Source organism: Diaphorina citri, unplaced genomic scaffold (genome assembly GCF_000475195.1).
Source record: "Diaphorina citri unplaced genomic scaffold, Diaci psyllid genome assembly version 1.1 scaffold65, whole genome shotgun sequence".
NCBI classification, from domain to species: Eukaryota; Metazoa; Arthropoda; class Insecta; order Hemiptera; family Psyllidae; genus Diaphorina; species Diaphorina citri.
In genome coordinates, this window is record NW_007377502.1 from 170557 (window position 1) to 196596 (window position 26040).

The 26040-nt window shown below is 36.4% G+C and overlaps 1 protein-coding gene across 1 annotated transcript in view; it reads right to left on the bottom strand.

The window, feature by feature from the left end:
- The window catches only part of LOC103519492 (putative uncharacterized protein DDB_G0268590), a 58435-nt gene that overhangs the window by 16556 nt on the left and 15839 nt on the right, over positions 1–26040 (bottom strand). The window contains exons 3-5 of the mRNA XM_026831046.1: positions 25838–25936; positions 3481–3497; positions 1623–1730 (exon numbers count right to left, since the gene is read on the bottom strand). Coding sequence (XP_026686847.1) covers positions 1623–1730; positions 3481–3497; positions 25838–25936 — 224 coding nt within the window. The remainder of the gene's footprint in view (positions 1–1622; positions 1731–3480; positions 3498–25837; positions 25937–26040) is intronic.

The window sequence follows — 26040 nt, forward strand, 5'->3', positions numbered from 1 at the left end:
ATGGGAATGGAAAACGTGTTCACTGGTCAGCATCACAGTGATGAACCTTCCTTTCGTCCAATTGAAGAAATTAATCGATAAATACTTACTACAACATGGAATTATGTTGCCTTCTAAGCGGGCTTTTCTTTCTATTGATAGCCATTTTGCAAATCACCCTCAGAAAAGACATACACCGGTCATAAATTTCTGTGCCGACCAAAAACAGGACGGTTATGATCTATCTAACCATTAGCTCCGAAAAAGATCATAACCGTCTTATGTGGTGATTTGAATAACCACATGAGGTTACCAAAGCCTTACCTGGGTGACATTCAAACCCAGAACAAACCATTAACCAAATAGCCATTCGAAATGTTATATGAGAAAACAATTAATACCCGATATCAATGTTATCGTGTACAATGTACATTTATACAACATGACTGGAATAAAAGGTGTCTGTCATCAGAGTCTACTCATGCATATTCCAAGCTAAACCATTAGGTTTCATCGACTTCTTAACATGCCAGAGATAGGTAGGTGTAAAGGACTATTTTAACACTTGAGGTCTCTGTGGTATTGGAAGATGGTTATCGGAACAACACTACATTGGCTGTGTAGGTAATTAATTAGACGCTAATTATAAATTGATAATTTATTTACAACCTATAATTTCACGTGTAGTCTCTGGTGAAGCGAATGGTTTACCATTAAATACTTGATTTGGTGAGAGCCTCTAATGACCGTGATCAATGGGAACTCCTAGAATGATTTCAGTGTAAACGACACCTCACAAAGAGTAAAGAGGCTGGTTCTATCGACAAGACATCAAAAAGTATATATCTTTATCTCCGGATTAAATTATTACGGTCGAACAAATAGAGAAGAGAGGAGAATATATCTTTAACAAAACTATCTTTAACTTTGAATTTGATAACACGTTTTATGTTTAGTTTATTAGAAAATCCCTTAAGATCACAAAATGTTTTCAAAGAAGGGAAACTATTAATTTTTGAGATTACCTTTCAATCCGATGATATGCTTGATTTTTTTTTTTTTTTTTTTTTTTTTATATTGGAAGATGGTTATCGGAACAACACTACATTGGCTATGTAGGTAATTAATTAGACGCTAATTATAAATGATAATTTATGTACAACCTATAATTTCACGTGTAGTCTCTGGTGAAGCGAATGGTTTACCATTAAATACTTGATTTGGTGAGAGCCTCTAATGACCGTGATCAATGGGAACTCCTAGAATGATTTCAGTGTAAACGACACCTCACAAAGAGTAAAGAGGCTGGTTCTATCGACAAGACATCAAAAGTATCTTTATCTCCGGATTAAATTATTACGGTCGAACAAATAGAGAAGAGAGGAGAATACATCTTTAACAAAACTTGAATTTGATAACATGTTTTATGTTTAGTTTATTAGAAAATCTTTTAAGATCACAAAATGTTTTCAAAAAAGGGAAACTATTAATTTTTGAGATTACCTTTCAATCCGATGATATGCTTGATTTTTTAATTCAACAAATAGATTTTTTTTTCATCATTATTTTCATTGCTTTTCTATTATTGTTACTTTCCTTGTTTCTTTTGTTTTCAATTATCAGAAATAATGGGAAAAACTTACCTTGTCGTTATCGGTGGCTCCAAACTTATTCCTGACAAATCTCTTGAGCAAATACAAAGGCATGGCAGCCGGGCAGTTCAGATATGATTTGATCACAGGCGGGCAGTTCTGAAACAGGCAAATACGGCAAATAATTAATAACATACTCATTCCATTCTGTTGCTGAGGGGAATAGGTAATGATTTTCAAGACAAATTTTGGAATAAACTCAGTTTTCGTAAACCAATTTTACATAAACACGGGTCTACAATCTCATGAAGTGTTTGTTAAAAACTGAGTACGCTCTAAGACCATTTTAGAAATTGTTCATGCCACGATCGTCTCTTGGCAATAGAAATCTACAATTTCCTATTCTATTATTCTCCCATTTTACTTCTAGTCCAAAAATTACCCTACAAGTCTAAACATACACATTCCATTCTGTTGCTGAGGGGAATAGGTACCTACTGATTTTCAAGACAAATTCTGAAATGAACTCGGTACTTGTAAAATATGTGTTACACGGGTCTACAATCTTGTGAAGTGTTTGTTAAAAACTGAGTATGCTCGGAGACCATTTTAGAAATTGTTCATGCCACGATCGTATCTTGGCAATAGAATTCTACAATAGAAAATTCTAATATTCTCCCATTTTATACTTCTAGTCCAAATTACCTACAAGTCTACAAGAGGAAATTTATAATGTGTTTTTCATTTGCCCTCGAAGAATTCACAAAAATAAAAAAGTCAGCTGCAAATTTTTCCAGGGATTCAGAGCATAAAAAAAACTTACGAGTGTCCAGGGGCACATAAGGCCCCCTTCCTTTTTGTGTTTATAGACTACCTACAAGTCTACAAGATGAAATTTATAATGTGTTTTTCATTTGCCCTCGAAGAATTCACAAAAATAAAAAAGTCAGGTGCAAATTTTTCCAGGGATTCAGAGCATAAAAAAAACTTACGAGTGTCCAGGGGCACATAAGGCCCCCTTCCTTTTTGTGTTTATAGACTCAACTTTTTTTTGTAATGGGGAAAGGGAAATGTATGGCAAAGGACGGAAAAAAGGTAGGTGGGTGGATGGTGAAAATTTCAGTTCATATTTCTTCCGTGTACCTAATAGTTACGACGCGAGGAGGGGGATTTTTGGCTTCCAATTGCGTTAGGAGGTTAATTACTGTTATTTACCTCCTTTGAAAAAGATAGCCTTTTTTCTACAGTTGGAATAACTTTGTAAGCCCTGGCACCCTGGCATGGTCACTAACAATACTTTTTTTTACTTGTGTACAGGAAAATGGTATAAGAACAGACGGAAAAAATCGTCGAGTTAAAACTTAGCAATCGATTATGAATATTAATGTGAGACGACCCTGTATACAGCCCACTCTAGTATAACTGTGAGTATCATGCACTTATATTCTTGGGAAGTTTATTTGCCAAGGAGTGCAATTTAGTATGTTATAAGTTTATTATAAACTTAATTGAATAAATTATTATAATTAAACAGTTTTATTTCGCCATTAGAAATCCTAATAAAACATAATTAAAGCCATAATAAACCGGGTAATAAAATCATCCGGTGCAAACATCACACGACTTTTTTACGGCCAATGTTGTAGATCTCGCGGTATTGTAAACATTTGTGTAAAAGTTATGTGGGATTCGGATTCTTTATAATTTTTATAAACCAAGTAACTCCATTTAAGTTTCCTTATTTTTTTTTGTTAAAATTTCCAGGGGGTTGAAGAACTGTGGAAATGACTCCGAAAAAGGGTCGATAGGAGACCGCCAAAGGCCCAGCAAATTTCCTTTATGGGGGTTGAAGATATTTTCCATCTTTGATCAAATTTGAACAAACGATTCGTGAAAATATGAAACTTACCTCAGTTTTAGTGGAATCTGTCAAAGTTGCAAAAGGGTCACTTTTGACCCGAACATCACATAAACGTTAACAAAACATAGATTGAGTATGGAATAGAATCTACCCATCGTCCAAGAGATTAAAACTACTATGGTACGTAACACTTCACAAAAAGTATTGGAAGATGGTTATCGGAACAACACTACATTGGCTGTGTAGGTAATTAATTAGACGCTAATTATAAATTGATAATTTATTTACAACCTATAATTTCACGTGTAGTCTCTGGTGAAGCGAATGGTTTACCATTAAATACTTGATTTGGTGAGAGCCTCTAATGACCGTGATCAATGGGAACTCCTAGAATGATTTCAGTGTAAACGACACCTCACAAAGAGTAAAGAGGCTGGTTCTATCGACAAGACATCAAAAAAATGAAATAAAATAATATAATAAACAATTTATTATTATTCAATTCTAGTAAGAAATCATCTTTTCGTTACTTTTTTTAGGAATACATAAATCATTACGAATACTGAATACCATCGGCATAAAAAAAGTATCATTGTGGGAGGAAGCACTGTGCAATGTACCTTCCTCCTTTAAAGATATTCTACCGTTGAACCTTTGACACGTTTGGCAACGTAGCCTACTTTTTAGATGAATCCTTGCTGCCATATTCAAATGGATGAACCATAATTAGGCAGGGTGTTCTGATTTTGAGCAACGAAAGATTCCCAAACCCATTGCTGTAATGTGCCGTAGAATATTGCATAAACGGGGGAAAAAATCTCAGGAATAGTTTGAACAGAGCAAAAAGAGAGCAATAAGAGTTAAATTTCCTGCTGTTAATGTGACAAAACCAGTCGATAAAGACAAACCTATCAAAGAACATATTGAACTCAACACGGTGTTCAACAGCTCGAGAAACAACTCAATCCATTGAGTAAACTAATATTCATTAAGTTGTAGTAGAAAAAGCGACAGATAGACATAACTACTAAAACATAAAATAATAAAATACCTACAAGAAATTACTAGGTGTAAGTAAACTAATGAGGAAATATGTGAAGATAAGTTTGATCTCAATCAAGACATTCAAGACCTGTTTGCAAGGATATGCTTGTCCAAAAGACAGATTATTTTTGAATGATTGATGTTAAATATCCATAATATGTATAACTGAGGATCACAATGGACAGCAGATATTAATTGTTTGTCGGACCCTGAGGCTATCAAAATGCAATTTCCTAACACCCTATTCATAGCTGTAACAATAACAATCATCATAGAAACCCTCAATGCATGGTAATAATATGTGATATTATTGGGTGTTTTTTTGAATATCTAAGAAAACACAAAATCCGACAAAATGTTCCATTTGTTTCATTGGAATACATATCTCATGACAGTACCATTCCAGGATAAGTTTGCTTAGAATCTGAGATTGAAGGCAAGAGTAATGATTATTCATCACGATAGATGGAGATCCTCCAGAAAGCATGGTTTTTGATTTGCCTCATGTCTGATGATTCGTCAAAAGGAAGTGTTCCACCCACACCGTACTGAACTCCCATGCTATGTTAATATATTACAATGGAATAAAGTTGATAGTATGCAATAGGACATCAATGAAAAGAAATTACAGTATCTACCAGACAGTCCAGACACACTAAGTGGTAGTGCGTTTGGCCAAGTTCCAGCCTGAAAGTCCTGAAATACACGGGGTTTTCATGACATTGTAGAACCGATTTCGCTATTTATTCATTCCTCTAATGTCCTAATGCTTCTAGTCTTACAGGACACCCTATAGTCCCTATAAGATAGTGTTTACATGAACACATTCTGTCCATAATACTCCACGGAATATAATGAATAAGTTGTAGCACAAAGTAGTTAGCATTGAAAGACCTTGGCACACTTGTTTCCCCACTGGAGGTATCTCTCCTTCATCCTTCTATCTGACTCGGGGAAGCATCGCTGTGATTTCTGTTTATATTTAGATGTACGATAATGTTGCTCAGTGTGATAATATTGTCATCAATACGATAATTAATATTCTCGTTCTATCCTTTGACTACTGGGGGGACCATCACAGTGATGATTATGTACGGTAGTGTTGCTGTCAGTGGAATTAAGAGTAATTTAAAGGACATAGCAAGCTAACTCACACTTTCTGAACCTTCCTTTAGAGTTTAGTCCAATTGAAGAAATTAATCGAGAAATGCTACATATAAATGCTACATGGAATTGTGTTGCCTTCTAAACGGGCCAGCCATTTTGCAAATCACCCTCAGAAAAGACATACACCGGCCATAAATTTCTGTGCCGACCAAAAACAGGACGGTTATGCTCTATCTAACCATTAGCTCCGAAAAAGATCATAACTGTCTTATGTGGTGATTTGAATAACCACATGAGGTTACCAAAGTCTTACCTGGGTGACATTCAAATCCAGAACAAACCATTAACCAAATAGCCATTCGAAATGTTATATGAGAAAACAATTAATACCCGATATCAATGTTATCATGTACAATGTACATTTATACAACATGACTGGAATAAAAGGTGTCTGCTATCAGTATCTACTCATGCATATTCCAAGCTAAACCATTAGGTTTCATCGACTTCTTAACATGCCAGAGAGAGGTAGGTGTAAAGGACTATTTTAAGCAGTAACATGAAAGACACATCGAAGCTATTAGAGCAGGACTCTCGAAAATCAACAAATTTAACACAAAAACGATGACAGGAGGGAGAGGGAGGGAGAGGGAGAGAGAGAGAGAGAAGCATATTAAAATTGGGCTTCCACGCAGAAGGGTGGGTGGTAAAAAAATCCCATTAAAAAACATGATTGTGCCCCTTCCAAAAATCCAATGCTGGGACCACTACTGCTTCCCGCTACCCCACTAACCCGTTTATAAAATCATTTCTGTTTATTTTATGTTCCTTTTTTTCTAAACACAATCTCATTCTCCAACCACCACCACCGCTTTTTTTTCGTAAATTAAAAACAATAATAAATGTTCAAATATTTGGCTTCCATTTCTTTGTCTCCCAAAAGGTTAAAGGTAGAGAAAACCCCAACACGATTCATATTCACACTCCTCTCGGAGTTTCCAATGTGTCTATTGGTCTTATCAAAGTCACTACAATACATTGAAAAGTTTACAAGTTAAAATGTCCAAGTATTTCCAAGAAAACCAACATTCTTTTATTATACGTATAATCATTCAAGAGTCAAACATAACTAAACGTCAAACTTGACTCGGCACCCAAAAGCCCACTTTGAGGCTTAGGTGTAGGGGCAAACAGCCCAAAAAGTTGAGGCTTAGATCAAAGTCACTACAAAACATTGAAAAGTTTACAAGTTAAAATGTCCAAGTATTTCCAAGAAAACCAACGTTCTTTTATTATACGTATAATCATTCAAGAGTCAAACATAACTAAACGTCAAACTTAACTTGGCACCCAAAAGCCCACTTTGAGGTTTAGGTGTAGGGGCAAACAGCCCAAAAAGTTGAGGCTTAGGTGTAGGGGCCCAAACAGCCCAAAAAGTTAAGTTAAGCTTATAAGAATCTACGGAAAAGGTGTTACATAGTAAATAAAACCCTCCCACTGACAATCCGGCTGAAAATCCGAAGAATCGAAAAATGAATCACCACCATCGCTCCAAGTCAATCGCTCAAAAACCACTCCAACGAAGAGGTTGAAGAAAATTACACCAAAACTATAAAATGAATCACCACCATCGCTCCAAGTCAATCGCTCAAAAACCACTCCAACGAAGAGGTTGAAGAAAATTACACCAAAACTATAGAATCGAAAAATGAATCACCACCATCGCTCCAAGTCAATCACTCAAAAACCACTCCAACGAAGAGGTTGAAGAAAATTACACCAAAACTAAATACCAGGTTTAGGCGAAGAAAAGATACGAAGATGCCCCGGGGATAATCTTCGCTCGTTATCAAACTCATTTATCTCTGAATGAAATCTATAACAACCGAATAGAATGTTTGTATCTTCTGTGGATATAGGGTCGTCGATGTCCTTGGTGTGTGCATTGAGGTTCTTAGCTTCTTGTGGGTCTCGTTTTACCACAAGACGGTTTCAAGTTTCCAATGTGTCTATCTGTCTATTGGTCTATTCGCAACACAGTGAACTAGTTCACTTGGTGGCTGGATTATGTAAGTTACTTATCAATTCAAAGTACCTAATATTGGTCTATTCGCAACACAGTGAACTAGTTCACTTGGTGGCTGGATTATGTAAGTTACTTATCAATTCAAAGTACCTAATACTAGTATTGCCGGTAGAATCTACAAAATATTATACGCCATTTGGTTTTTATGAAGTATGCTATGCTATGTGCCCTTTGGTCCAACATGAAGACCCACGTAAAACCTCTCCGTCTCGTCTGTTCAATAATTTGGTTTTTATGAAGTATGCTATGCTATGTGCCCTTTGGTCCAACATGAAGACCCACGTAAAACCTCTCCGTCTCGTCTGTTCAATCATTTGGTTTTTATGAAGTATGCTATGCTATGTGTCCTTTGGTCCAACATGAAGACCCACGTAAAACCTCTCCGTCTCGTCTGTTCAATCTAGTTTATTTATCATTTATTTCAATAGCTGATAATTGATGAGATATCGTTGTAAGTTTTGTTACTTCAAATCCATGTCAACTGACAACAAATGTCAAATAAATAAGCTTTTACAAACAATACAATGTGCCCTTCGGTCTGACATGTGGAACCAAACGTCAAGCCTCATCTAGTTCACCGATTTCTTACTTTCGCCAAGCGTCATGCCAAGCCTCGAGTGACTTTTCTGATATATGCAATGACATCTTTGACCCATGTCTGTCCCTCAACACGCCTAGATGTTTGTCTCTTTGACTTCATGCCAACATCCTTGCAAACAAAAACTCAATATTGAGATTCTCTAGAAGTCTAGACCACCCTTAGATTTTGAATCGATAAAACCCTGTTTATATTCAATCGCACCATGTTTAAAAACCCGTCTGTAGAAAACAGGACGCACTGATTAATACCTTGAGTCTCAAGTACATTGGAAATCCTTTTCAAAAGATATTTTAAGCTACTAACCAAAAGACCTGGAACCTATTCAAATCTCAAGCTATAACCTACTATTAGTTTTAGTACAAAAACTATTTAAATTCATGCACATACTGTTCGGGTCTAGGCAGGTATGATCCCTATTTACATTATGTTCGTATAAAGTTTCCAATTTTAAATTCCGTGTATAAACTCCCCATTTCTTACACCGTGGTATCGTTCATAGCTCGGGTGATAGGTTACATACTGTATAGTGTAAACTAAAGCCAACAAAAGTTCAAATCCACAAAGCCTACAAGGAATCACGTCAACATCTTCAACTTGGTTACATACACTGTATAGTGTAAACTAAAGCCAACAAAAGTTCAAATCCACAAAGCCTACAAGGAATCACGTCAACATCTTCAACTTAGCAAACATCAAGGACACGAACACAAGCTTCTCAACCAATGCGAAAGAGGAGAAAAATGAGAATAGCAAAATGAAATTTCCCGCAGAAAAAAAGAACGAGCAAAAAAGATAAATGGAAGAAGAAAAATGCTGGAAAAACTGTGAGAAGATGTAGGGGAAAATTTGTAAACAAGTGAGAGAGTGAGATAGATTCAACTTAGCAAACATCAAGGACACGAACACAAGCTTCTCAACCAATGGGAAAGAGGAGAAAAATGTGAATAGTAAAATGAAATTTCCCGCAGAAAAAAAGAACGAGCAAAAAAAGATAAATGGAAGAAGAAAAATGCTGGAAAAACTGTGAGAAGATGTAGGGGAAAATTTGTAAACAAGTGAGAGAGTGAGATAGAGAGAGAGTGAGATAGAGAGAGAGAGTGAGATAGAGAGAGAGAGAGAGAGAGAGAGAGAGAGAGAGAGAGAGAGAGAGAGAGAGAGAGAGAGAGAGAAATGGGGAAACGGAAATGTATGGCAAAGGACGGAAAAAAGGTAGGTGGGTGGATGGTAAAAATTTCAGTTCATATTTCTTCCGTATAATAGATAGGACGCGAGGAGGGGGATTTTTGGCTTCCAATTGCGTTAGGAGCTTAATTACTGTTATTTACCTCCTTTGAAAAAGATAGCCTTTTTTCTACAGTTGGAATAACTTTGTAAGCCCTGGCACCCTGGCATGGTCACTAACAATACTTTTTTTTTACTTGTGTACAGGAAAATGGTATAAAAACAGTCGTCGAGTTAAAACTTAGCAATCGATTATGAATATTAATGTGAGACGACACTGTATACAGCCCACTCTAGTGTAACTGTGAGTATCATGCACTTATATTCTTGGGAAGTTTATTTGCCAAGGAGTGCAATTTAGTATGTTATAAGTTTATTATAAACTTAGAACAGTAAGTTCTTCTTAATTATTTTTTTCAACTTTATTTTATTTACCATTCCTTCTTCTTCTTCCTCCTCTTTCTGGAAAACTCAATTTATATAGGAAGAGTGTTTTCATTTTACGTTCATTGTGTGAGCAAAGTGCGTGGGTGGTATGGTTGGGAACTTGTTGACGTCACACCGATATAAAAAAAAAGAGAAGGAAAAGGGGGAGGAGAGAGAGAGAAAGAGAGAGAGAGCGAGCGAGAGGAGGTAAAGAGAGGGAGAGTGAGAGGAAAAGCTAACTTTGAAGCTTTTGCGAAAATACACCCCAGGAAGAGAGAGAGGAGGTAAAGAGAGGGAGAGTGAGAGGAAAAGCTAACTTTGAAGCTTTTGCGAAAATACACCCCAGGGATGTTTTAGAAAATAATGCGTGCGTAGGTACAAAGTTTGAATAAAATGGTAATCGTAACCAAATTTTCCATAGTGAAACCTACTCGAGCAATAAATTCAATTCATTGTTGAAATTTTTATTAAATTCGAATCGTGAAAAAAAAAGACGATATTGTTTACATCAGAAATTCTGAATCCACTGAGAAACCAATTTTCAAACCGCAAAGAAATATGACGTGGTCTTGGGGTTTGTCCTTCTATGTTTTTATCACAGGAGGCACAGAGAGAGAGAGAGAGAGAGAGAGAGAGAGCTATTTATTTAGAACATGGGAGACAGAGATAGAGCTATACATATGTTTTGGAACTTATCAGAAAGAGAGAGAGAGAGAGAGAGAGAGAGAGAGAGAGAAATAAGCGCGACACATCTGTTTCCGCTCCCTCTTTCTATCTCTATCTCACACCCAATGTTTTTGAACAATTTACTAGGTATCTTTTTTGGAAGTTCAGTTGTGTTATTATTCATTCATTCATCATTCATTCATCATTAAAGTATCGAACAAAGTATACGTGGTATTAGGAGCTATCAAAGACCATGTTATTAACTACATATGTAGTTACAAATAGAGAGCGCAGGTTGGAATAAACAATTAGGATTCATAAGCTAAAGTATCAAAAAACATACCTATCAACAAAATTGTTCAAATAACTCACGGATTTTATTTTCAATTGATGTAAAATGCGTCACAGAATGCGGACATCATCCCATTCGAGAGAGGGAGATACAAATTGCATGGTAATACAAAAAACATCAAGTCCACACCTAACCCCCCGACCCCTGTTCTCTCTCTCTTTTTCTCTCTTTCTCTCTCTCTCTCTCTCTCTCTCAGTGGCGTAGAGACCTAATAATCTAATAAAGATAGATAGAACAGTTTCAAATGGATACACCATGATTAGAATAAGGAACATGATCAAAAAGTTTCTTGACAAAAATTGAAAACTATCATCCCCTTCAAGAGAAAGAAATAACGAGGTACAATAAAGACGGAACTTTGACACATCCACCAATATTAGTGGAGATGCCGGGAACACCGCTTTTCATAACAGCAAAAAGTAAAAATGTGGGCAGTAACATTATTCACTTGACATAAAAAGTATTAACTCAGACACAAGCACTATCAGCACCAATGAGTTCTCTTGCCACAGTCATCCTCTTACTGAACTGTTGGGATTATATCGAACTTGTTCAAATCAATGGATTGGGTACATCTGGTTTGCAAGCAAGACTTTACACGCTCGGTAGGTATGACACGTGAATTCATTAAAAACTTCTTAGTATGACACGTGCAAAGTGGGATGAACTAGCAGGATTCCGGAGCGAAGCGACGGAATTCAGCTAGTCTCTTTATAAGAACTCGCGATATTCAAAATTAGAAATCCCTACTCAAAGGGGATTTTCCTGTTCAATTGAAAAAAAAAAGTTGAAACCCCCTGCAACAATTTACTTTCTATTTTTTTACTTTACCTACTTTATTTTTACTTCTCCTGAACAGTAAGTTCTTCTTAATTATTTTTTTCAACTTTATTTTATTTACCATTCCTTCTTCTTCCTCCTCTTTCTCGAAAACTCAATTTATATGGGAAGAGAGTTTTCATTTTACGTTCATTGTGTGAACAAAGTGCGTGGGGGGTATGGTTGGGAACTTGTTGACGTCACACCGATATAAAAAAAAGAGAAGGAAAAGGGGGGGAGGAGAGAGAGAGAGAGAAAGAGAGAGAGAGAGAGAGAGAGAGAGAGAGAGAGAGAGAGCGAGCGAGAGGAGGTAAAGAGAGGGAGAGTGAGAGGAAAAGCTAACTTTGAAGCTTTTGCGAAAATACACCCCAGGGATGTTTTAGAAAATAATGCGTGCGTAGGTACAAAGTTTGAATAAAATGGTAATCGTAACCAAATTTTTCATAGTGAAACCTATTCGAGCAATAAATTCAATTTATTGTTGAAATTTCTATTAAATTCGAATCGTGAAAAAAAGACGATTTTGTTTACATCAGGAATTCTGAATCCACTGGAAGACCAATTTTCAAACCGCAAAGAAATATGTGGTCTTGGGGTTTGTCCTTTCATGTTTTTATCACAGGAGGCTGAGAGAGAGAGAGAGAGCTCTTTATTTAGAACATGGGAGACAGAGATAGAGCTATACATAAGTATATTTTGGAACTTATCAGAAAGAGAGAGAGAGAGAGAGAGAGAGAGAGAGAGAGAGAGAGAGAGAGAGAGAGAGAGAGAGAGAGAGAGAGAGCGAGCGAGAGGAGGGAAAGAGAGGGAGAGTGAGAGGAAAAGCTAACTTTGAAGCTTTTGCGAAAATACACCCCAGGGATGTTTTAGAAAATAATGCGTGCGTAGGTACAAAGTTTGAATAAAATGGTAATCGTAACCAAATTTTCCATAGTGAAACCTACTCGAGCAATAAATTCAATTTATTGTTGAAATTTCTATTAAATTCGAATCGTGAAAAGAAAAGACGTTTTGTTTACATCAGGAATTCTGAATCCACTGGAAGACCAATTTTCAAACCGCAAAGAAATATGTGGTCTTGGGGTTTGTCCTTCTATGTTTTTATCACAGGAGGCACACACAGAGAGAGAGAGAGAGAGAGAGAGAGAGAGAGAGAGAGAGCTATTTATTTAGAACATGGGAGACAGAGATAGAGCTATACATATATTTTGGAACTTATCAGAAAGAGAGAGAGAGAAATAAGCGCGACACATCTGTTTCCGCTCCCTCTTTCTATCTCTCTCTATCCCTTGCATGGTAATACAAAAAACATCAAGTCCACACCTAACCCCCCGACCCCTGTTCTCTCTCTCAGTGGCGTAGAGACCTAATAATCTAATAAAGATAGATAGAACAGTTTCAAATGGATACACCATGATTAGAATAAGGAACATGATAAAAAAGTTTCTTGACAAAAATTGAAAACTATCATCCCCTTCAAGAGAAAGAAATAACGAGGTACAATAAAGACCGAACTTTGACACATCCACCAATATTAGTGGAGATGCCGGGAACACCGCTTTTCATAACAGCAAAAAGTAAAAATGTGGGCAGTAACATGAAAGACACATCGAAGCTATTAGAGCAGGACTCTCGAAAATCAACAAATTTAACACAAAAACGATGACAGGAGGGAGAGGGAGAGGGAGAGGGAGGGGGAGGGGGAGAGAGAGAGAGAAGCATATTAAAATTAGGCTTCCACGCAGAAGGGTGGGTGGTAAAAAAATCCCATTAAAAAACATGATTGTGCCCCTTCCAAAAATCCAATGCTGCGACCACTTCTGCTTCCCGCTACCCGACTAACCCATTTATAAAATCATTTCTGTTTATTTTATGTTCCTTTTTTTCTAAACACAATCTCATTCTCGCACCACCACCGCTTTTTTTTTTCTTAAATTAAAAACAATAATAAATGTTCAAATATTTGGCTTCCATTTCTTTGCCTCCCAAAAGGTTAAAGGTAGAGAAAACCCCAACACGATTCATATTCACACTCCTCTCGGAGTTCCCAATGTGTCTATTGGTCTATCAAAGTCACTACAAAACATTGAAAAGTTTACAAGTTAAAATGTCCAAGTATTTCCAAGAAAACCAACATTCTTTTATTATACGTATTAATCATTCAAGAGTCAAACATAACTAAACGTCAAACTTGACTCGGCGCCCAAAAGCCCACTTTGAGGTTTAGGTGTAGGGGCAAACAGCCCAAAAAGTCAAGTTAAGCTTATAAGAATCTACGGAAAAGGTGTTAAATAGTAAACAAAACCCTCCCACTGACAATCCGGCTGAAAATCCGAAGAATCGAAAAATGAATCACCACCATCGCTCCAAGTCAATCACTCAAAAACCACTCCAACGAAGAGGTTGAAGAAAATTACACCAAAACTAAATACCAGGTTTAGGCGAAGAAAAGATACTCGAAGATGCCCCGGGGATAATCTTCGCTCGTTATCAAACTCATTTATCTCTGAATGAAATCTATAACAACCGAATAGAATGTTTGTATCTTCTGTGGATATAGGGTCGTCGATGTCCTTGGTGTGTGCATTGAGGTTCTTAGCTTCTTGTGGGTCTCGTTTTACCACAAGACGGTTTCAAGTTTCCAATGTGTCTATTGGTCTATTCGCAACACAGTGAACTAGTTCACTTGGTGGCTGGATTATGTAAGTTACTTATCAATTCAAAGTACCTAATATTAGTATTGCCGGTAGAATCTACAAAATATTATACGCAATTTGGTTTTTATGAAGTATGCTATGCTATGTGCCCTTTGGTCCAACATGAAGACCCACGTAAAACCTCTCCGTCTCGTCTGTTCAATCTAGTTTATTTATCATTTATTTCAATAGCTGATAATTGATGAGATATCGTTGTAAGTTTTGTTACTTCAAATCCATGTCAACTGACAACAAATGTCAAATAAATAAGCTTTTACAAACAATACAATGTGCCCTTCGGTCTGACATGTGGAACCAAACGTCAAGCCTCATCTAGTTCACCGATTTCTTACTTTCGCCAAGCGTCATGCCAAGCCTCGAGTGACTTTTCTGATATATGCAATGACATCTTTGACCCATGTCTGTCCCTCAACACGCCTAGATGTTTGTCTCTTTGACTTCATGCCAACATCCTTGCAAACAAAAACTCAATATTGAGATTCTCTAGAAGTCTAGACCACCCTTAGATTTTGAATCGATAAAACCCTGTTTATATTCAATCGCACCATGTTTCTCTCTCTCAGTGGCGTAGAGACCTAATAATCTAATAAAGATAGATAGAACAGTTTCAAATGGATACACCATGATTAGAATAAGGAACATGATAAAAAAGTTTCTTGACAAAAATTGAAAACTATCATCCCCTTCAAGAGAAAGAAATAACGAGGTACAATAAAGACCGAACTTTGACACATCCACCAATATTAGTGGAGATGCCGGGAACACCGCTTTTCATAACAGCAAAAAGTAAAAATGTGGGCAGTAACATGAAAGACACATCGAAGCTATTAGAGCAGGACTCTCGAAAATCAACAAATTTAACACAAAAACGATGACAGGAGGGAGAGGGAGGGAGAGGGAGAGAGAGAGAGAGAAGCATATTAAAATTGGGCTTCCACGCAGAAGGGTGGGTGGTAAAAAAATCCCATTAAAAAACATGATTGTGCCCCTTCCAAAAATCCAATGCTGCGACCACTTCTGCTTCCCGCTACCCGACTAACCCATTTATAAAATCATTTCTGTTTATTTTATGTTCCTTTTTTTCTAAACACAATCTCATTCTCCAACCACCACCACCGCTTTTTTTTCGTAAATTAAAAACAATAATAAATGTTCAAATATTTGGCTTCCATTTCTTTGTCTCCTAAAAGGTTAAAGGTAGAGAAAACCCCAACACGATTCATATTCACACTCCTCTCGGAGTTTCCAATGTGTCTATTGGTCTATCAAAGTCCACAAAGTGAAAACACAGCAAGCTACCATAAACGTAAAATTTTCCTACAGAAAGCGTCAAGGAAAAGGTGAAGAGAGAGAGAGAGAGAGAGAGAGAGAGAGAGAGAGAGAGAGAGAGAGAGAGAGATCAATTATTTGTGATAAAGCAGAGCCTTTTAACAATCTTTTGTGAGAGAGAGAGATAGAGAGAGAGATGTGGTACACAGCTGATGGAAAGAGACGGAAAGATGCTGCGGTATCGATTGAGATGAGACGCGACTTGGCAACACTGTACAGGTTCCACTTCTTGTTCCATGTGGACCACGTGGTCCCCTCTCCTCCTCAGTATTGTACAGAGTTGCCGGTTGCCGGTATTTTATTCTCACACAGCGATGTTTCTCTGCGTATTCAATTTTGTTCGTTCCAGTGTTTGTAGCATCAAGTTGCTTTCATCTTGCATTCTCAACTCTTTCTAGTATCTGTCGTTGAAACTTCTTTTCCATCTGCACGTAACTCTGTGAAATCTTTACTCAACTCTCTTCTTCTCCTTATTCGTCGTCAGGTGGATAAAGTGAAACAAGAACGGATACTAATAAGTAATAAGTGAAAAGAGGTTTTGGTCTATTACGGAATGACACTTTTGAAACTACATTCTGAGCAAAAGTGACCACTTTAGAATTGAATAGAATCTCCTCGCTAGTGATTCCAAGTTCCGATGGACTTGTGGGAAACTTCTTGGGGATTCAATGACTTTTCCATGTTTTGAATGAACATCAGCTTTTACCTTTTGGTTGTCAAGTTCCGATGGACTTGTGGGAAACTTCTTGGGGATTCAATGACTTTTCCATGTTTTGAATGAACATCAGCTTTTACCTTTAGGTTGATAAAATCTTGGGTATTTCAAAATTACTTTCTACTGCTTTTTTTACAGGAAAAAAGAGAGAGGGAGAGAGAGAAATTTGCCACTTCCTTTCATGGGTGATTAAAAATCCCAGCATTTCCAACGAATGTCCTCGGAGCCCGTTACAGCGAAAACTTGGTTCATAACATAAAAATTTACGATAGAATAACTTTCTTGTTCTTTCATCCCTAACGGCTCTTCTCTGTTTCCTTCCCTCCTCCATTCATTTTCCTCGTTCTTCTCCCCCACTTCTGCTTCATCTCCTCTTTCTCCTCTACATTCTCTTCCACCACTTCTTCCAACTTGTTTTTCGCTGTACTTGAATATTTTTACACTAAGTTCCCCGATTTCCGCTCTGCAGCAGTTAGAAAGTTATTTAGAAAAATTGTGAAAGTAATTAAAGAACGGTGGAGAAAATTATCGCAAGTTGAAGTGGGAAGAAGAACGAAATGAAAATCTTTTACACGAGTTTTTCCTCAAGTTTTCCTTTTTTCTCGTTTTAAATTTGAACTGATAACATATTTACATAGTCCCACATCTCACCCAAAGTCTCACACCCAATGTTTTTGAACATTTTACTAGGTATCCTTTTTGGAAGTTCAGTTGTGTTATTATTCATGCATTCATCATTAAAGTATCGAACAAAGTATACGTGGTATTAGGAGCTATCAAAGACCATGTTATTAACTACATAGTTACAATGGTCTCGCTGGAGGACGTAAAACTGAGATAAAACCAGCCCTGTCAAGCCACAGACAATAACACTGGCTCTTTTGAGGGTACCTGAATGGGACTATGGTCAAGTCCGTCTCAGGAAGTAGGGTACAACGACATAATTATGTACCTGAATATCCCTCATCAGACCCCTACGATTTAGGGGCCCTGAACTAACTCTCTGGCCTTGATGACACCTCTTGGTATCCTCTCAATGGGATAGTAATAGTAGATGAACTCACAGATTTTCTCTGGAATAAACCTGAGTGTGCCGACTCTTTAGAGGTGCTACAGGTGAATTTTAGAGAAACTGGGGAGGTTGAAATATACCAGTGAGGGTACTTCTAGGTTACATCAAGGCCTTGGGATAACAGACCTATCAAACCCCTCATTAGACCCCTTCAGTTCGGGGGCCCCAAGTAGCTCTCTGGCCTAGGCACCTCTTGGTATCCTCTTAATGGGATAGTAGATGAACTCACAGATTTTCTCTGGAATAAACCTGAGTGTGCAGACTCTTTAGAGGTGCTACAGGTGAATTTTAGAGAAACTGGGGAGGTTGAAATATACCAATGAGGGTACTTCTAGATGGGAAATCAGTAGGTACCAACAGCATCAGACAAATCTACCCATTCTACCAAACCCATCAATAGGTTTGGAACTCAAAACATCATGCATGACAAGACCAGGGGTTTCCAAATGAAGAAACCCTCATGATGCGTGACTGCGGTTTTTAGTTTTCTACTCAGGATTTTTACTATCAGGCCTACGTTGGCTAAAACATCAATGAGATATGAAGAAAAAGATAGAAACATTCAAATTATTAAATTTTGTCAAAAATTTAGATCCTAATTTTTCAGATGTAGATACAACTTTGTGGTATGAAGACAACCCCTTGATTAAAAAACTGCACAACTTCCGAGTCATGGAATCTCGTTTATTTCACAGACATGTACATATTATTTATGTTCCAAATAAGAATTCCCGTACCAAGAAATAGGTACGAACATAGGTAAGTTTTGAGACATTCGATAATCAGAGTGGGGACTAAAAAATCCCCACCATGAACCTCAATCAAACATTTGGATGAAAAATGCCGTACACATAAACATCAATAAGATAATAAAAATGATGTGCTGAAGCTCCTCTCTGTATTGAGAAGCGTCTAGAGCTCCCCCAAGTATCAGATGATATCAAATATTTTATTATGAAACCAGAAACCTCATCACCAGGGGAAGATAAAAAATGTGTTCCTACTTTGCTTTCAAAACAATTCGAACTGAATACACAATACATATGTAGATATTTACACATAACCTAAAATTTTACATAGATGACATATACCTGTATAGTAAACTGTATCTACTTAGGTATACTGTATAGTATAGAATACTTGGAGGAAACATGGCTGACCTTTCCAGAAACTCCCTAAATAGGGAAGTTTCTAAGGTTTCGTTTCATTTCCCTTCTATTTCTTACGAGAGCAAGTATAAATAAATGAGAAACCTTAACTCACACAAAGTGAAAACACAGCAAGCTACCATAAACGTAAAATTTTCCTACAGAAAGCGTCAAGGAAAAGGTGAAAATGGCACGTCCCTGTATAGTAAACTGTATCTACTTAGGTATACTGTATACTGTATAGTATAGAATACTTGGAGGAAACATGGCTGACCTTTCCAGAAACTCCCTAAATAGGGAAGTTTCTAAGGTTTCGTTTCATTTCCCTTCTATTTCTTACGAGAGCAAGTATAAATAAATGAGAAACCTTGACTCACACAAAGTGAAAACACAGCAAGCTACCATAAACGTAAAATTTTCCTACAGAAAGCGTCAAGGAAAAGGTGAAAATGGCACGTCTAACATTTCCTGCTAAATTTTCAATTAGACTAATAATAAAGTTACACATAAACTGTATAAGGTCTCTCCCCCTCTCGCCTGAACTTCATAAAATTGCAAAGTTTAAACATAATTCAAGAATAAATAAAAAGGAAAAAGTTACACGGGAGGATTTGATTTGAATGGGAGGTAAGGAGAGGGTATCGCTCTGGGCATGCCTGTACCTTGTGGGAAGAGAAGGAAACAGAGGAGCAGTCTGTATCTTTTGCGTATCTTGCAAGTTGTGACTTTGACCTTTGATAGCTTCATCGTATAGTATAGAAAGCTTCACATTACATTCAGACACGTTGTTATTTTTAGCTTGAGGCTGCAGCTTGACGTATACAAATAATGCGCTGTATTCTCCAAATGAGAAACTCGGCGGTGCGGTGTAGCTTAAATGAAATGCTGAATTAATTTTGCCTTCATTTCCGAATGCCTAAATACAAAGTTAACTTTGTAACAAACTTTGTAACATGCATACATAATTATAATTACATATGCATCCCCGCTAAATTATATTAAAAAGAAATGTTACTAGGTAATACATAATTATGTATAGAGAGGCCCTGAGTTACCTATAGCTAAATGTTCATGAAAATATTTACGGACACAAGAAACATATTAACCGTACGTTACAGCGTTGGTCTGATACCTACCGAAAAAAACAATAATTTGTTTATTAAAACATAATGATATGTTGAAAATCAAAAAGAATCTTCTTTATTTGTAAATGAGACAACAAAACTTTCATTGTGTTGTGATGTCTCAGAGTTTAACCCAGAAATATTAAATAATGATGAATAGCTAAGGGAACCATTGGTTCTGATTGAATTTCAACGACTTCAGTACTTTTCAATGAAAAATCACTGAGTTTAAAGCTAGATCTTGATTAAAATTTAAAACAATTTTATTCAACGCAAATTTTCATCTTATTTGACTTTTATGCAACTGTGTGTATTAGAGATTAGACAGCACATTCAATTGTTCACATTTTGCGTTTAACGCGCAGACCGACACACCGTATTCTCCAATTCTCATTATTATTTTTTATACGACTAAGTACTCGTAATAGACAAGCAGGCAAGAAGTAAAACACAAGGGAGAGAAAATTTCGGCTATGCTGCATTTCAGTTTCAGTTTGATCTCTTCTGACCTAGGGACACAGACGTGTCTATAGGCTGTGGGTGTTGTACTGTGCTAATTACTCGGGATGTTAGTATTATTAGTCTGCCGTCCTAATTGATAAATGCGAGCTCCAATCCCACGTGAATTAGGCTGAGCCAATGTGAACCTAATCACAGCATCTCAAAACATCCCAACCTATTAATTGGACTTTTACAAAACCCAAAGGTTAAAGGCAATCGTTAGAAAAATTGAAGAAATTAAATTCAACGTCCAATTTCGAACCATAACTCTAATTACTTATTGACGATATAACCGAATTACTACCTACACCATTTGGCATTTTCGGCGTTACTTACTGAAGAGATGAGCTTCAGTGATAGGTTAGTTGAAATATGAATTCTAATTGAAAACTAAATAATGTTCTACGTTCCGAAATTTCGGCTATGCTGCATTTCAGATTTTCAGTTTGATCTCTTCTGACCTAGGGACACAGACGTGTTTAGGCTGTGGGTGTTGTACTGTGCTAATTATTCGGGATGTTAGTTTTATTAGTCTGCCGTCCTAATTGATAAATGCGTGCTCCAATCCCACGTGAATTAGGCTGAGCCAATGTGAACCTAATCACAGCATCTCGAAGAGAAAGCTAAGACCAGACTCGATACTCCAGGCTGTGGGTGTTGTACTGTGCTAATTACTCGGGATGTTAGTTTTATTAGTCTGCCGTCCTAATTGATAAATGCGAGCTCCAATCCCACGTGAATTAGGCTGAGCCAATGTGAACCTAATCACAGCATCTCGAAGAGAAAGCTATTAAAAAGAACAAGCGGGGCCCGTCCCTCCGGGAATTTTTCGATCTTGGTTAAGGAAAATCAATATTTATCTATGTACCTACCTATTTTATTTAATATTCAGTTTATTATTATTATTCTTGATTTGATTTTTTGGTTTTACTTTTATGTAATCATGAAAATATTTACGGTTTAGGAATGGAGCAAGTGTCGACAAAATTGAAACCAAAACAAATCACCAAATAAACGTAAACAATAAATATTTTACTTCGGCATGTTGATGAATATGTCAAAAATCTAATTACTAATAGATGTGATTGGGCAAGATGCCAAACAATTTCTCTCTAAGAGCATGTTTGTTGCCTTGTTCAAATTTAAATAAAATGTAATTACATAACACAAGAAACATATTAACCGTACGTTACAGCGTTGGTCTGATACCTACCGAAAAAAACAATAATTTGTTTATTAAAACATAATGATATGTTGAAAATCAAAAAGAATCTTCTTTATTTGTAAATGAGACAACAAAACTTTCATTGTGTTGTGATGTTGTAGCTCAATAGCTCAACCATACGAGTATATCCTTCAGTAAACTGAGCTAACTGAATATGTTAAAAAAACTTAAAGTACTTCCTACATGTTGACAAAACAACAAAACTGTCGAAGTTGAAAAAACAAACATTTCAACCAAAAATCTGCGTTGTACCATATTTGGCAAATTCGGAAACTTGAGAAGTTCAAACATTTGGGTACCCAAAACTGTATATTTTTTAAACATCATTTTGTTTCATTTGTTTAGCCAAAAAGTGGATTTGGCCTTAAATGGAGTTGATGTGTGGACGGTAGACGGTAGGTCATTGTAAGTTTAATATTGTTTGAGTAGTTTAAATATTGCTTGAGTTTTTTGTTTGTTTTATAATGTTTGTTAACTTTTTTAATATTGTTTGAGTAGTTTAAATATTGCTTGAGTTTTTTGTTTGTTTTATAATGTTTGTTAACTTTTCTTTGACTCTTCGGTGAGGTCCTGGAATGACTTTTTGCAGTTTTTGCACACGGTGTTTATTTAGCTTGTGACGTCTCAGAGTTTAACCCAGAAATATTAAAAATAATGATGAATAACTAAGGGAACCATTGATTCTGATTGAATTTCAACGACTCTAGTACCTACTTTTCAATGAAAAATCACTGAGTTTAAAGCTAGACCTTGATTAAAATTTAAAACAATTTTATTCAACGCAAATTTTCATCTCATTGTTTATTTAGGTACTTCAGCCAGAATATCTACCTAATTGTAGGATGGCTAAAATTTTCAAGCCTTTACTTTTCTCTCTTCATATCAATTGTTTGCATAATTTCTTGGGATTTTATTTATTTCATGTCTGTTCCATCAAATGATTCTGGTGCTAGGATGCTGCGGCGTTAACAAAGATTACAAGATCCTTAGAAAATATTAAATAATGATGAATAACTAAGGGAACCATTGATTCTGATTGAATTTCAACGACTTCAGTACTTTTCAATGAAAAATCACTGAGTTTAAAGCTAGACCTTGATTAAAATTTAAAACAATTTTATTCAACGCAAATTTTCATCTCATTTGACTTTTATGCAACTGTGTGTATTAGAGGTTAGACAGCACATTCAATTGTTCACATTTTGCGTTTAACGCGCAGACCGACACATACCGTATTCTCCAATTCTCATTATTATTTTTTATACGACTAAGTACTCGTAATAGACAAGCAGGCAAGAAGTAAAACACAAGGGAGAGGATCGAAGCCATGACTTGACACAAATTTATCTCGACATACAAGAACACTGATAAGTTCACTCGCGGAGACCGAAGTAATGAACAGGTCGATGAACAAACTCAAATGAGAGACACACTTTGTAGCTTCATTAAATGTTCAAGTATCATTTGTTTAAGTAAAGCTTTTACAAATTTCCAGGAAAATGGAATTGAAAGAAAAACTTTACACTCTCCTAAGTGAGAGCCAGAAAAGGCAATGGAAAATACTAGCTTGACAGTCTCTCATTGGTGCATTCTTCATTATTCTTCTTGATAAAGTCAACCTTGGAAAAGTTCTACACGGCCGACAATCGTCATAACTGAAAGATGATCTTAGCATCTGTATCATGCAAAGCGCATGCCACACCTTTGCAAACTTGCTGCCTCGGCACGTTCAAATTGTGCCCACTAAGTGGTCTTTAAAGGCGTGGTGCAAATCTATGCCAAGTTTATCAAGAGAGAACAAATTTCCCTGGATAGAATACCAAGGAAATTGGCTTGCATGTAGTTCGTGCAGACCACTAGTTGTGTGTAGAGTGTCGAGTACTATGCTCACATAATATTGACCAGAGGCGTGGCTTGAGCAGAACAAGATATTCTGTTGTTCCCGCGTGACCTTGCCTGGAGGTCAATATGTGTAATTTCATTTTACTCCAAGATACCACTCACATAATAAGTTTACACATGTTTTGTTCTTCTTTGCCATGCTCTCCTCTTCCTGATGTGAGAGTTTTTTTTCCATTCTCTACGCTTTTGAAATGTTCTGTTTTTCTTAATAATTTTGAATTTTCTTGCATGCCTTTTGGCTTTTAGGGTGCACTCATCATTAGAATTATGGTGGTCTTTCTTGTGATTTGTTTCCATTCTCTACGCTTTTGAAATGTTCTGTTTTTCTTAATAATTTTGAATTTTCTTGCATGCCTTTTGCTTTTAGGGTGCACTCATCATTAGAATTATGGTGGTCTTTCTTGTGACTTAATGTTTTTAAAAAGATCCATTAGAATATTAGAATTGATTCGTTTGATTAGTTTTGGGAGACTAAATACTGAATATTCAATTTCGGTGTTATCATTTAGGTTCTGAAACAAAATAAAAATATCCCGGATTTCCAAAGGGTAAAATAAATAATTGTTGTAAAATGATTTGAAAGCACGTGACACAAGAGGAAGTTCTCCACTATACCGCAATATATTTTACAATATTGATTCTAAGAGTGCAGTGTGTTGTGAGGAAGATAATGTGTGCAGAGCTCTGTGCCTAATGTGTTTCTTAGAGGGTACATTTTACAATATTGATTCTAAGAGTGCAGTGTGTTGTGAGGAAGATAATGTGTGCAGAGCTCTGTGCCTAATGTGTTTCTTAGAGGGTGACAAATCAACAAGGATATCAAAGAAAAGTCGGGAGGCAGAGGGCCTTCTTCAAAATTTTACCCATTCATAATCACAATCATTTATACCTACTTTTTGATGCTGTGTTTGCCAGTAAAAAATAAATAAATATGACGTTATTTTGGAAACGAAAAACTCTAAAAGGCCTATTATGAAAGCCACAAGTTCACACTGTACGAAACGATTTTTTTTCGTGAGTAGAGGCGTAGGCGTATACAAATAAATTAGTGTGTTCACATTGAAAACGAAGAAAAATGCGGAAAAATTGTAACTCTTAGAGGGTGACAAATCAACAAGGATATCAAAGAAAAGTCGGGAGGCAGAGGGCTTTCTTCAAAATTTTACCCATTTATAATCACAATCATTTATACCTACTTTTTGATGCTGTGTTTGCCAGTAAAAAATAAATAAACATGACGTTATTTTGGAAACGAAAAACTCTAAAAGGCCTATTATGAAAGCCACAAGTTCACACTGTACGAAACGATTTTTTTCGTGAGTAGAGGCGTAGGCGTATACAAATAAATTAGTGTGTTCACATTGAAAACGAAGAAAAATGCGGAAAAATTGTAACTTTGGACGAAGAAAAATTCGTGCAATGTGAACGGGCTGTAATGATTAAAGGAAGCAGACAATTACCATGTCTCTTTCCAATTTTACATCATTGCTTATGCAGTCTTTTTCGCATTTCAAACATATCTAACAAAAGAAAAAGGTATTCACAGGAAAGCTTCAAGTAAAGTCTACCCCAGTCATTTTCCAGTTGTTTAACAGTGCGCTTGAATTGTTATCCATTGGTTCTTTAAGTTTTCCTTGTTAACGATTTTCCTCCCCTTTTTGAATCTATTTTTGTTGTATTAAAGTTTAAGAAATTCTATTACTACCTTACCGACTGTAACCTAAAAGGCAATTTATAAATAGTGTTATTTATCATCGAAAACGTCCCTCGACTTTCAACTTCGTGAGATACAGGTGTAAGTAAAGTCAAGTGAAAGAACCAAAATGAGAGGGACTTCTGTTTCTGGTTCAACCAACATCACGAAACTTATCACCATTAATAAGAACATTAACTTGTTTTAAATTTCATCGAGTCGTCAAGTGAAAGAACCAAAATAAGAGGGACTTCTGTTTCTGGTTCAACCAACATCACGAAACTTATCACCATTAATAAGAACATTAACTTGTTTTAAATTTCATCGAGTCACGCTGCAAGAGTGGAATGTAACCTATGAATTTAAAGAATGTCATGTAGAAATAATGTAACTGAGCATGCTGGAGACGACTTACCTGTCGCAAAACTCCAGAGACAAACTGATTTTCTCAATAAGTGAAAGTCAAGTGAAAGAACTAAAATAAGAGGGACTTCTGTTTCTGGTTCAACCAACATCACGAAACTTATCACCATTAATAAGAACATTAAATTTCTTGTTTTAAATTTCATCGAGTCACGCTGCAAGAGTGGAATGTAACCTATGAATCTAAAGAATGTCATGTAGAAATAATGTAACTGAGCATGCTGGAGACGACTTACCTGTCGCAAAACTCCAGAGACAAACTGATTTTCTCGTCGGGAGAATAAATTAACCTATCCACGCTGTGACCTCGGGATTCTGGATGCAAATCCAAGTCTGGAAAAAAAAACAATGAATAATGATAATGACTTTTGAGAACTACGGAATTTGTTCAGTTGTGAATCTAGTGCCTTAACAATTGCATTACTAGCATAATTTCT